The sequence below is a fragment of the Hoplias malabaricus genome, chromosome 16 (assembly GCF_029633855.1).
Source record: "Hoplias malabaricus isolate fHopMal1 chromosome 16, fHopMal1.hap1, whole genome shotgun sequence".
Classification (NCBI taxonomy): domain Eukaryota; kingdom Metazoa; phylum Chordata; class Actinopteri; order Characiformes; family Erythrinidae; genus Hoplias; species Hoplias malabaricus.
In genome coordinates, this window is record NC_089815.1 from 30,041,638 (window position 1) to 30,055,348 (window position 13,711).

Sequence of the window (13,711 nt, forward strand, 5' to 3'; positions counted from 1 at the left end):
ACACTGATATTGGATTGTTTTCCAGGACGAAAAAGTTTTATCCACTGGTTGAACGTTAGCTCAACATACAGAAGCCCTACTGGGAAAATGACAGGTCCACGATGGGTTAAACACCATGGTGGTTGGTGGTTGAAAATATTGGGAGCTGGTTTGTTTGTTGGTTTTCCTGAAACTGAAAGGTAACTGAACACTGACTCTAAGATCATTCTATTCATCACACCCTCAGCATCAACTCATAAAAGCTATACTTGAAAAATAGAGCGACGACAATCACGGCTTCTTTAGGAAACTCCCGAACACACCTCCGCCACCTACTCGACATGATTTGAACCCCAATGCTTGGTTACGTTGATTACGTTGAGAATAATTGTGAAATACCAAAGAGGCTTTGCGTCTTTCTGTCCGCGTCAGCCCCGGAATCAACAAAAAACAAAACAATCAGTAACTGAATGTCGGTAAAACATCTGAAATAAAGAGAGAAGAAAGTGTCTCTACCTCACGACTGGAGCCTGGAGCATTTGCCCAACCTTGACCTGTTGTGTTTACTGTTGCGTTCTGTAAGGTCCACTGCCCGTCGATGCTCTTAAGGTGGAAATTTGAATCCCAGGTTTCAGCCTCGTCTAACTGTGGGTTTGTTCGGACTGATGTTATTTTTAAACTGTAAATATGAAAGAAAAGGAACGATGTACATGTCGATTTGGAATGTGATGAAACTTGAGCTGAATCGGGTCGAGGTTGTGTTTTAAAACTGTGAAACTGAGGACTGCTGGTACATTTAAATGAAGGATTAAATTAAATTAATTTTCCGATATTTAATGTTTCTTTAATTGTTTAAATGCACCTTGTAATGACTTGAAATTACTGAAAATATCCAAATTGATGAAGTTAAATTTGTAAATAAAGGTTTAAAAAATGTTAAATGTTCAGTGTGTTTTTTTCTCTCTATGTATTACCACCCACCTTATGCTAGCCTCTTTAAATGGCCTACATTTCTGGATCAGACACAGCAGTGCTGCTGGAGTTTTTAAACCCCTCAGTGTCTGGACTGAGAACAGTCCACCGACCAAAAACATCCAGCCGACAGCGTCCTGTGTCACTGATGAAGGACTAGAGGACGAGCGACACACACTGTGCAGCGACAGATGAGCTACTGTCTCTGACTCTACATCTACAAGGTGGACCAACGAGGGAGGAGTGTCTCACAGAGTGGACAGAGAGTGGACACAGGGTTTAAAAACTCCAGCAGCACTGCTGTGTCTGATCCACTCTACACCAGCACAACACACACTAACACACCACCACCACGTCAGTGTCACTGCAGCGCTGAGAATGATCCACCACCACATCACACCTGCTCTGTGGGGGTCCTGAGCGCTGAGGAACAGGGGGGAAACTGTTTCCCAAATTGTTAAAGTCAACAGAGAAAGGGGAGAGAACACTGACGGTAAACTGTGAAAGTGTTTGAAGCGAGTTGCGACAAAACCAAATTTTATTCTGCACTCACTTCAAACACTGAGAACAAAGCTTCTCTCTGGGATCTGTTTGTTTATGGCTCCCTGCCTCTTTAAAGAGCCCATATATGGCATTTCTCTCCTTTATGCCAACCCCATTAAAGGGACTATAGCCTGTTCTACATTTCCACCCCCCAGTGCCCTTCCTGATTGTCTGAGCACAATCACGAAGGAGCTGATACAAGGCCTTCCCTCTCAGGCAGCCCTCAGGTGCAGAGAGAAGAGTCACCTCAGCCCCCAGAGCTTCCTTTAAGGAAAGTCATGCAGAGAAAGAGAAATGCTCCTGAATCATGTAAAATGCAGCTTCGCTCATGACCTCAGCGTCTAAGGAATGCGGAGGTGAGCTGACCTTTGTCAGATCAGTGGTGCCACAGTGATGATGTCAGCAGTACGTGTTTTAAAACAAGCTCGGACCCTGTGTCTGTAATCTCTCCCACTCCAGTACTTATCAGAAACAGAGAGTACAGAAAGTACAGGGCACATTCTGTAAATGTAGTCCATCTGCCATGAGAAAAAATGTGAGACAGCAAGCATTAGACCTCTTATTAACAAATCTCATTTAATTAATGGGGTCATCACCAATTCACCGTTTGAATTCCCACAGAATCTCATGTGTAACTCGAGCTGTTTAGTTTTGTAGCACTTTCCCTCTGCGTTTACTTTCATGCAGTTAGCGCTCTCCTGAATTTAGAGCCAGTTCCACCTTAAGTAATGTAACTGTAACAGCAAAAATAAGTCAGTGTTACCCCCCTATGGAGCAGGAATAGAGCAACATCCTCATCTCGGTTGGTGCTTTTCAGCGTTTGGAGTCTCTCCGTTGTCTAAAAACCTCCAGATGGCGTTTCTCTGCCGTGAGCAGAGAGAGAGAAAGCCTAGCACCGGACCCAGACGCTTTGTTTTTTTACCCATTTACAGACACTGGGGCTTCGTAAACACATTAGAGCGGTTTCCAGAGCAAACTGACTGCAGAGCAGCACATGGAGAGGAGACACACACTCAGAGCTTTATACGGGGGTTTCTGCTTTTAACAGAAACATGGCTAAATTACTGCAACTGTGTTAACAGAGTTGGCTCCACCAAAATTTACAGGAACACTATGTAAGAGTTGGTATATTTGCTCCTGGTCTCCCCCTAGAGTCACAGAGTGCAATTCGCGTTTACAGCACTGTTCTGAGAAGTTACATAGAGCTGTTTCTGCAGTGATGAGCCCAGAGTAGTAACAACAGAGGCTCTATTTTCCCAATTACAGCTCTCAAGGATTTTGAAGATGGAAATTTAAAGTAAAAACACTACATTATGTTGCTTTAAAATGTCACAGGCCAGAAGACAAGGTGGAGGTCTTACTGCTCAGTTCCATGGGTCTTTACAGTGCAAGCTCATACTGTTTTGTGACACCATCATATCTGAGACACCACACTTATTACTAGACGTAGTCTAATGGCTACTGATCCTGACCACGCTGTTTTAGCTGGTGATGTTAAATCACACACTGACAAACGAGGACAGTTCTGCCAAGGAGCCACAGCCGTTCTGCAGTCTTTCTCTCTTTCTTTTAAATTTTATCTCAGAACGTCTCAGCAGTGAAGGATGTCGCTCTCTCAGATCACTGCTGGGTGCAGTTCTTTTATCGTTTCTACTGTTTCTAACCCTCTCTACTGTCTCTTTACTGCTCTGTGAAGCATTTTCACTTGCCTCTGTGTGTGAAAGGTGCTCTGAAATAAAGTGGCCTTGCCTCAGCAGCTGAAGGAACGGTTTGTTGATGAAACTTTGAGCAGGAAACTGATGGATTTCAGCCAAAAAAGTGTCTGGAAACTACTGGGGGAAACTGTGGTGAAACAGATAAAACATTTCACCAAGGAGGATGTTTCCTTTGGCACCGTTAAAGTCGGAAATACACACAGTTCTGTAGCTTTTATTAAAGTGATAATAGGATTAAAGCGCTTTTATCACACGTTTGACTTATATCTTATGTTTCTACTCAGGGGCACTTCAGATATTTGTGTGATTTTATACAAAAACTAGAAAGTGTGTGTGTGTGCTCTATGCTAAGATCTCTCTCTCTGTGTGTGTGTGTGTGTAGATAGATAGATCTTTATTGTCACTTACAAAGTTATACAAGTACAACATTGCAGTGAAATTAGCTTCCGTCTGTACAGTCACATAAACAGGGGTTAGGTGAGTGCAACAGACGCGGCTGCAGCAGGTTACCCGCGGCCATCGTACAGTTAGAAGAAACAGTTAGATTAACATCGGGGACGTGGTGGTAAAAAAATGAAGGTCCCAGACTGTGCCTAAGAAGCACAGTGTGTGATCTATGCTGTATGCTAAAATCTGTGTGAGTGTGTGTGCTGTGGGTTTGGGTATGTGGGTACGGTGAGTCTGCGTATGTGTATGAGTGTATGTGTGTGTGTGTGTGTGTGTGGGTGTGAGTGTGTGTGCTGTGTGTTTGGGTGTGTGGGTATGGTGAGACTGCGTGTGTGTGTGTGTGTATGTGTGTGTATGTGAGTGTGTGTGCTGTATGCTAAGATTTGTGTGAGTGTGTGTGCTGTGGGTTTGGGTGTGTGGGTACGGTGAGTCTGCGTGTGTGTATGAGTGTGTGTGTGTGTGTGTTTGTGTGTACGTTAAACCTACATGCATCATGACATTAAATCATTAAATTATGACAACAGTAGAACAATTTGATTTCACATTGAATAATTTGCTGGGAATAAGATGCAATTTTGTCTGCGTCCAATGCATCAACTCACAGTGCACCCCCCCACACACACACACTCCCCCCCACACCCTACATTATGCACAAAGTCTCCAATAAAAACACAATGTTCAAAAACAGGCTGCACACTTTCCCCTAACTTTCCCTGAGGGTTAACTCAGGCAGCGCACACACTTTTACATGGTATTTGAGGTCAGTAAACGATTAGTCTCCTCAGTTCCCAAACCCTTAAACAGTGACAGAAAAGGACTTCTTTGGAGGTGAATGGAGTAGTTCTGTACTTTCAAACCAACCGGCCTCACAGAAACACAACCCCCAGAAGTGAGCCCTCTGTCATCTCCCGCTCCAGACGAACTGTACTCTCTCTGTTCTAGAGGAAGAATAGATAGAGTTCTTCATCTGTGAAATCCACACCCATTTCACAACAGTCTGGAGACTCAGATAAACACAGGGCAGGTCCATCCCACCCAACACTGATAGACAGCATTATTCAGAGGAGACAGAAATGATGGACTGTATTCTTTCAGGTCACAGACCAGAGAGAGGTTCTGTTTGATACTGTAATCGTCCACGTCCGCTGGAGACAGTTCTACCGGTGCGGGAGCTCGGTCGGAGACGTTCACGCTGTGTTCAATGATGGTGTGTGATGTTGTCCTTACTGTGAACTGCACTATTTTAAAAGTGCTATAAAAACAAAATGAACTTGAACCTGAACATATTCAGGCTTTTTTTAAAGAAGTAATTGCTGTTTGCTTTCCATCAGTGAGAGGAATTATTTAAATCATATTTAAAAAGGAAAATCACATTTTTTGTTACATCTCAAGAAATCTATCGCTGTGAGTGAACTGTACACGATTATTTAATTCTCCACTGGCCACTTTATCAGAAACACCCCCCTTCTACTGACACTCACTGGCCACTTTATCAGAAACACCCCCCCTCTACTGACACTCACTGGCCACTTTATCAGAAACACCCCCCCTCTACTGACACTCACTGGCCACTTTATCAGAAACACCCCCCCATCTACTGACACTCACTGGCCACTTTATCAGAAACACCCCCCTTCTACTGACACTCACTGGACACTTTATCAGAAACACCCCCCCCCCCCTCTACTGACACTCACTGGCCACTTTATCAGAAATACCCCCCTTCTACTGACACTCACTGGCCACTTTATCAGAAACACCCCCCACTCTACTGACACTCACTGGCCACTTTATCAGAAACACCCCCCCTCTACTGACACTCACTGGCCACTTTATCAGAAACACCCCCCCTCTACTGACACTCACTGGCCACTTTATCAGAAACACCCCCCCTCTACTGACACTCACTGGCCACTTTATCAGAAACACCCCCCTTCTACTGACACTCACTGGACACTTTATCAGAAACACCCCCCCCCCCCCATCTACTGACACTCACTGGCCACTTTATCAGAAATACCCCCCTTCTACTGACACTCACTGGCCACTTTATCAGAAACACCCCCCTTCTACTGACACTCACTGGCCACTTTATCAGAAACACCCCCCCTCTACTGACACTCACTGGCCACTTTATCAGAAACACCCCCCTCTACTGACACTCACTGGCCACTTTATCAGAAACACCCCCCTTCTACTGACACTCACTGGCCACTTTATCAGAAACACCCCCCATCTACTGACACTCACTGGCCACTTTATCAGAAACACCCCCCTTCTACTGACACTCACTGGCCACTTTATCAGAAACACCCCCCCTCTACTGACACTCACTGGCCACTTTATCAGAAACACCCCCCTCTACTGACACTCACTGGCCACTTTATCAGAAACACCCCCGTCTACTGACACTCACTGGCCACTTTATCAGAAACACCCCCCATCTACTGACACTCACTGGCCACTTTATCAGAAACACCCCCTTCTACTGACACTTACTGGCCACTTTATCAGAAACACCCCCCTCTACTGACACACACTGGCCACTTTATCAGAAACACCCCCCCTCTACTGACACTCACTGGCCACTTTATCAGAAACACCTTCTTCTACTGACACACACTGGCCACTTTATCAGAAACACCCCCCATCTACTGACACTCACTGGCCACTTTATCAGAAACACCCCCTTCTACTGACACTCACTGGCCACTTTATCAGAAACACCTTCTTCTACTGACACTCACTGGCCACTTTATCAGAAACACCCCCCTTCTGCTCTGTGATGTCATAGTCATGTCCTTGTCGAGGGTCTGGAACCTTGGAATCTTGTTGGTTTTTTTTTCTTAAGAGGGTGAATCTAGCGAATATTTGATTTAATTAAATGTACTTTGGATTCAATTTTAATGTTAATTTCTATTCATATTAAAATGTCTAATTTATTTTTACTAATCCGTATTTTTACTGCAATAAATATAATTCCCACTAAGCAATGGGAATAAAGGGTATTTTTTTTTTAAATTTGCAGCTCACTTTCAAGCAGTCACATAATGACCCGATTAACCATTAAACAACTGAATAATTGCTGAAAGTATAAACAAATGTATGCGAGAGAGAACTGCATAACCTCAAACTAACAGCAGAGGGCAGCACGACACTGCCTCACAGATGGTCACAGTTAGAGTGTGTGTGTGTGTGTATGTGTGTGTGTGTGTGTGTGTGTTTGAGAGAGAATCTGTCTTTGGATACTGCATTCACTGCAGTGAAAATTCATATTGCAACATCTAACATTTGTTGACATTAGAAATGTATCAGACCTCCACCTCCACTAAACCACCAACCTAACTGTAGCACACAATAATTTAACACAATATCAATACTTAACCAGCCCAATGATCCAACATCTTAGGCCTTCAGTAACAAAGGGCCAGTCCATATCTGCTTATAGGAAACAATTCTAGACAAACTTTATAAGCAGGTGATTCAATATGAACAATTCATTAAATATGGTCCAAATCTGGACTGTCTGAAATTGGAAGATCTAAAACACTCCATTCCAAATTCACTGGCCCATGCTGAGATTCAGACAAAAAAAAATTAAATGTGGGAGTTTGTAAAGCATCATTGCTGAATTGCCTCCAGCCCCACAATGTCTGGATTATCTGCTGAGGGCTCTGAGCTTCAGATATATTTCAACTACAGTGACATCACAGAATCAGGACTAAATATTCTGTGTGAGCAGAGGTCCAATTAAATGTCTAACTTGTTGAATGAAAGCATTTCTTCTGTTTATTTCTGGACAATTATTCACTCAGCGGAAGGATGGAGGGATGGAGTCATGGAGAAGTGGTGTGGAGGAGGGGTGAAAGGGTGATGGATATGTCAGTAGGTCACTTGTGTTCACAAATACTGCACTGAAATTATTATATTTGTCAGTCTTTGTTCTGGTCCAAGGTAAACATCACTGGCTGTGATTGCCCAATATCCATCACTTGACCCAGCTACGCCCATTTCTGTATGCTGGAGCGCTTCTTCACAGTCATGTTAATATATGCCTTCATGATCTTGGTGATCCCTCCAACCTGCAACAACACATTATCTGGCAGCAGACAGACAGACTAAACCCACCATATTCTTGTTGCCTTCAGATGTCACATAGGTACAGTATTATTGAGACTGTGTATGATCTTAATAATATGATCTCAGAAAAAAAAACAAATTAACCTAACAAGGTAATTAAAATTGGGGCGGCACGGTGGCGCAGCAGGTAGTGTCGCAGTCACATGGCTCCAGGGGCCTGGAGGTTGTGGGTTCGATTCCCGCTCCGGGTGACTGTCTGTGAGGAGTTGGTGTGTTCTCCCTGTGTCCGCGTGGGTTTCCTCCGGGTGCTCCGGTTTCCTCCCACAGTCCAAAAACACACATTGCAGGTGGATTGGCGACTCGAATGTGTGTGTGGCTGTGTTGCCCTGTGAAGGACTGGCGTCCCCTCCAGGGTGTATTCCCGCCTTGCGCCCGATGATTCCAGGTAGGCTCTGGACCCCCCACGACCCTAAAATTGGATAAGCGGTTACAGATAATGGATGGATGGATGGATGGATGGTAATTAAAATCAAACTATTTCATTCATCCAAAAGCAGTAGTTCTGATCTAAAGTTTGGTTGGCTTAACAGTGAACCTCTCATTATTAATGAAATTATAGATGTTCTATAAATTATAGAACATTTATTTTTTATGTCTCACTGAGTCCTGGATTAGACCAGATGAATATTGACATTAAATTAAGGTAACCCCTGTAGATTGTAATTATGTACACAGCCTGAGGCTATCGGGCAAAGATCATGGTGTAAGTGTAATCCACTGAAATTCTTGAGACATTAATCAGAAAGTTGCATATTTATTTCTATTTAAATTATTTCACTTAAACTACCCTCTTGCAAACATTAGCTCAGTTTCACTGTTTAAAACATTTACAGTACCAGGCTTTCAGAATCTTACCATTCTTCCTAAAACCACTGTAATCTCAGATAATATTTTATGAGCTATATCTCAGATCAAATGTACACAAGTCCTCACAATACTGCATGAAACACTTTGTAATGCTAAATAGTCTTACATTGTATGAAAAAACCTTCTGTATTTTCACCTGTAGTTCACTGTCCGTAAAATACAGTTGAACTGGACAGACTAACAGACTGTTTTGAAAAGTTCAAACCTAGACATGGGTGGCACGGTGGCGCAGCAGGTAGTGTCGCAGTCAAGTTCAAGTTCAAGAAGTTTATTGTCATTTCAGCAGTATACAGTGTTTACAGTACACAGTGAAACGAAATAGCGTTCCTCCAGGACCAAGGTGCTACATAAGACAATACACAACATTAAAGTGCGACTAGTGTAAAGCTAGTGCAACATAAAACAGTGCACACACATTAAAGTGCAAAAGATATGGCTAAGAAAAATACAAAACAATGTCCCTAGAGTACAATACAATACAATGTAATACAAGACAAAGCAAAAACCATAAGTACGGAGGGGGTGAGGGAGAGAGACACTGCGATTTAAAGTGTATTTGTGCTGTAAACGGTAACTGGATGTAAACATGATGTAAAACGGATATGTGTAAACAGTACACTCATTTACAGTCCAACAGACCAGTGTTTGCGTGAAGAAGTGTGTGAGTGTGTGTGTGTGTGTGTGAGTGTGTGTGTGTGTGTGAGTGTGTGTGTGTGAGAGTGTGTGTGTGTGAGAGTGTGTGTGTGTGAGAGAGAATGTGTGTGAGAGAGAATGTGTGTGTGTGTGAGTGTGAGAGAGTGTGTGTGTGTGTGTGAGTGTGTGTGTGAGAGTGTTTGTGTGAGTGTGTGAGAGAGAATGTGTGTGTGTGTGTGTTTGTGAGTGTGAGACTGTGTGTGTGTGAGAGTGTGAGTGTGTGTGTGATAGAGAATGTGTGTGTGTGTGTGTGTGAGAGTGTGTGTGTGTGTGTGAGAATGTGTGTGTGAGAATGTGTGAGTGTGTGTGTGAGTGTGAGTGTGTGTGAGAGAGAATATGTGTGTGTGTGTGAGTGTGAGAGTGTGTGTGTGTGTGTGTGTGCAGCATATAATCTTAATTCAAAGTTTAAACATTCTCCTGCTCCTTAGTAATTATTTTCAACAAAAACTGAGTAGTTTGAACTTTGAATTACACAATAAACAAAGGTGTACAAAGAAGTCTGAAAGCATTTAATACTTTCCTTAGCTCTTGAAAATGATTTTATGTCTTGTTTTTCAAAGAGAAACTGAAGTACATTATGAAAAATTAAAGAAATTGAGTGAGAGCTATTTCCTGCTTCACTCAGATGTTCACAACTAAGCCATTTTCTGTTCTTTGTCTCACAGCTAAATGGTAAACACTGATCCTGGGTCTGTGTGTGCTCAGTCTGGAGATTATGGCTGTTGTGATTTCTGCAAACCACCAGATGTCACTGTTTTAAGCCTTTAAATCTTCTGGCCAATCAGGATGAAGCTTCAAAACAGCCTCCACCTGTCTGGGACTTCAGTGATTACTAATTGGAGTCAGCGGTGTTGTCTCGGTTCGGTTCAGTTCAGTAGATTTCCCAGCAGTCTTGTTCATTCATTCATTCATTGTCTGTAACCCTTATCCAATTCAGGGTCGAGGTGGGTCCAGAGCCTACCTGGAATCATTGGGGGTGCCAGTCCTTCACAGGGCAACACACACTCACACATTCACTCACACCTACAGACACTTTTGAGTCACCAATCCACCTCGGGAGGTGGGAGGAAACCCACGCGGACACAGAGAGAACACACCAACTCCTCACAGACAGTCACCCGGAGCGGGAATCGAACCCACAACCTCCAGGCTATGTGACTGCGACACCTACCTGCTGCGCCACCGTGTCGCCCAGCAGTCTTGTTGCTTTCTGAAAATATTTATTTTGTTGTTATTTTGGCTGTTGTCTTTAGATGAGGCTGAATTTGGGTTCTCTTGGGTGAATGCGTTTTAGAGATTTCTGTTTTATTCATCGCTTGATTGATGTACAATTTTGACACATTGAATGCTGTAAACAAGGGCTGTTTGTAGATTGTAAAGTTCACTAGTTCTTTCTGAATTGTTTTTAGTTTCATTGGAGATCTGTAGTTTTCTGTTATGACGTAATGTGCTGTTTTTTTAGTTTTTATTCTGTGGAATCTTTTGGGTTCTGTTTGGAGACGTCCAGGTCTTTGTTGTTTGAAAGGGCTTCTATGTTTCCCCAGGTCCATTCAGTAAGGGGCAATAACTGAATCCGTCTGAAGTTAAAAAAGGGATTTTCCGTTCAGTCCACTCACGTCTGAAAGGGCTTGGTTCCAGTCGGTGGTCAGTGTGATCCTCTTGAAGAGATTTTGAGCCAGGTCTAAGTCCGAATCTACGGATTTCTATGGAATTCTACGGAGGCCCTAAAGGGACTGGGGGTAAAGAACCACTGATTTTGCGTTCACTCACAAATACATTACACAAATGTTTTATGATTCACAATTGTCTTCGTGGCTCAGTCAACACCATCAGGACACTGCAGTTTCCAGGGAAATCCAGCCACTTGAAACAGAGGTTATATATGTATTTATTTATCTCTAACTAACACACAGTTTCGTTGCCAGTGCGAATCGTTCATACATCTCTGTAAGGAACTGCCTCACATCAGAGGAAGTTGTGAACAACAGGTTTATATACGTTCGGTAGCGTCCTGAAAGTGCAAGTCAGAACGCCGTATCTCCATAGTAACCGGTGTATGAGTCTTGGTTCAGGTCTGTGGAGCTAATTGGATCTTTTTAGAATGCTGGATTCCATTCCATGAGACCGTGTTTCTCTGTTGTAAAAGAGGGCCAGTTCAGTCCCATTCCAACACACACACACACACACACATCCAATGTTACTGGATTGTGAAGGGCTATGTTCTGGTCTGTGGCAACACTGAGATTGGTCTTAAAGATAGATTCTGACCTGTAGAACCAGCTGGACCCCCCCCCCCCCCCCCTATTGGGATAGTTGCCTGATTGGAATATATAACTATACAGAGAAAGAGAGAGAAACAACCCTCCACACATTCCGTAACCTACCCTGTCATACACAACAAGGAACGCATGAGGGCGCCAAAGCCACGCACTTTAAACACTACAGGGATTAAATTTAAACACATCACTATAACGTTCCTAGAGAGAGAGAGAGAGAGAGAGAGAGAGAGAGAGAGAGAGACTTCTACATACTGCACATCAATCAGCCTTTACATTAAAACTACCAGCCTAATATTCACTTGGTCCACCCTGTGCTGCCAGTACTGCTCTGACCCGTCCCACATGGACCTCACAGAACTCTGGACTTCACTCACCTGAGGTCTCTGGAACCATAACATTGGCAGCAGATTTTTAAGTCGTGTAATTAATGAGGCAGGGCCTCAGTGGATCAGACTTGTATATCCAGCTCATCCCATAGACTCTGGACTGGACTAAGATCCAAGGAGTCCACACCGGAGAGGAGAGAGGACACTGCTGTTAGGGAACGCTGCTACCGTGAAGGGTGGGCTCGGTCTGCAGGGTTCAGGGAGGTGGTCGGAGTCAAAGTAAGCCTCAAATGGGTCCAGAGCACATCATCACCCAGAGCATCACACTGCTTCCACCAGCTCACCACCTTCCCACAGTGCACCTGTGCCATCTCTTTCCCAGGTGAGGCACCTGGGCCTTCTCCACCAGTTCTGCTGCTCATGTGGCTCAGTGTAGGAGCTTCTAGTAGTGGACAGGGGTCAGCAAGGGCCTGTGGCTATGCATCACCTACACAATAAGAAGTGACACGTCACTAATCCCGGATATACACCCACCCCCTGGAAAAAGAAGACCATCATCACCTACCTTTGGTTGTAATGTTATGGCGGCCTTGGTGTATTTTCCTAACGCCTTCTGTAATATTTCAAAGTCTGGGAATCCCATAGGAGACACTCTGTAATCTGATTGGTCATAGGAGCTGTCAGTCACGGTAACTCCTCCCCTCAATGGGCGTGACAGACGCGCCTCGTTGGACTAAAGTTTGTAACATGGCGAAGCAGCAGCAGCTCGGCGGAGCGGAGAGAATGGAGACAGAAGGGAGGTCTGAAACGGACCCCAGTGGTCAGAAACACTCGGTTCTGGTTCTGATCGGTGAACACAGCGCTGCCGGATCTGTGGAGTATCTGGTGTCGGAAATTGAACGAGGTAAAGTTGATTTTTAATCTTCAGATTTACCACAAAGCTGAAGTTGGCTTCCTATTGCTCCTGCTTCTAATTCCACTGCCCGTTCCACCTTAAATGATGCAAGCTGTTAACGTACATCAGCGAGACTGCGTTTTATTATATTTCCAGTGCCACCTTAAATGATGCCTCGCTTATATACAGTCAGTGGGTGTTGGCGTATTTTATTTTCCTTTCCACCTTAAATGATGCAAGCAGTCACTGTCAGTTAACTCAATATTTCCCGTTTCCACCTTAAATGTCTCAGCAGTTCCTTCTAGTCTCCCTAAGTACTGGGTTCTTATTTCAATTGTCTGTGCCACCTTAAATGATTTAAGCAGTTATTCAGTCAGACTAGTCTTGTCATCATTAAGGTGTCTCCTGCAATTCCACCTTAAATTATGGAAGTTGCTTTAAATCTCAGAGAATGTTGATTTTCTCTTTATCGGATTTTGTTTGGAATGTTTTATTCCACCTTAAATCAGTCTGAATGGTGTCATCTTGGTCCCCTGCTTCGTCTTTTTTAAATCTTCATTTCCACCTTAAGTGATGCAATCACTTGCTTTCATTCAAACTGACCGTTGGTTTCATATTCTCCAGTGTAACCTCTGCACTATTTAAGGTGGAGCGGAACGTTCCGATAACAGTCTGAGACCGAGAAGACGACATATAAACACAGAGTGAGAATAAAGAGTTTAGAGGAAAGATTATAACACGTTTAAGACGTTTAAAGACTTTTAAAAACAAAAACGTCACTTTAAAACAAGAATAAACCGTTGTCATAAGGTGATTGTGTTGTGTTTGTTATTGGACATTGGCTGGTATTTGTTT

General features: G+C 43.5%; 2 protein-coding genes across 2 annotated transcripts in view; both read left to right on the top strand.

The window, feature by feature from the left end:
• The window catches only part of b3gnt7 (UDP-GlcNAc:betaGal beta-1,3-N-acetylglucosaminyltransferase 7), a 6,018-nt gene extending 5,120 nt beyond the window's left edge, over positions 1-898 (top strand). Inside the window, exon 2 of the mRNA XM_066647826.1 lies at positions 1-898. This exon is cut by the window's left edge and continues 1,542 nt beyond it. The gene's annotated coding sequence lies outside the window, so the exon portion shown is untranslated.
• Positions 899-12,718: 11,820 nt separating this feature from the next.
• The window catches only part of map1sa (microtubule-associated protein 1Sa), a 28,325-nt gene continuing 27,332 nt past the window's right edge, over positions 12,719-13,711 (top strand). Inside the window, exon 1 of the mRNA XM_066646976.1 lies at positions 12,719-12,865. Coding sequence (XP_066503073.1) covers positions 12,745-12,865 — 121 coding nt within the window. The 5' untranslated portion in view covers positions 12,719-12,744. The remainder of the gene's footprint in view (positions 12,866-13,711) is intronic.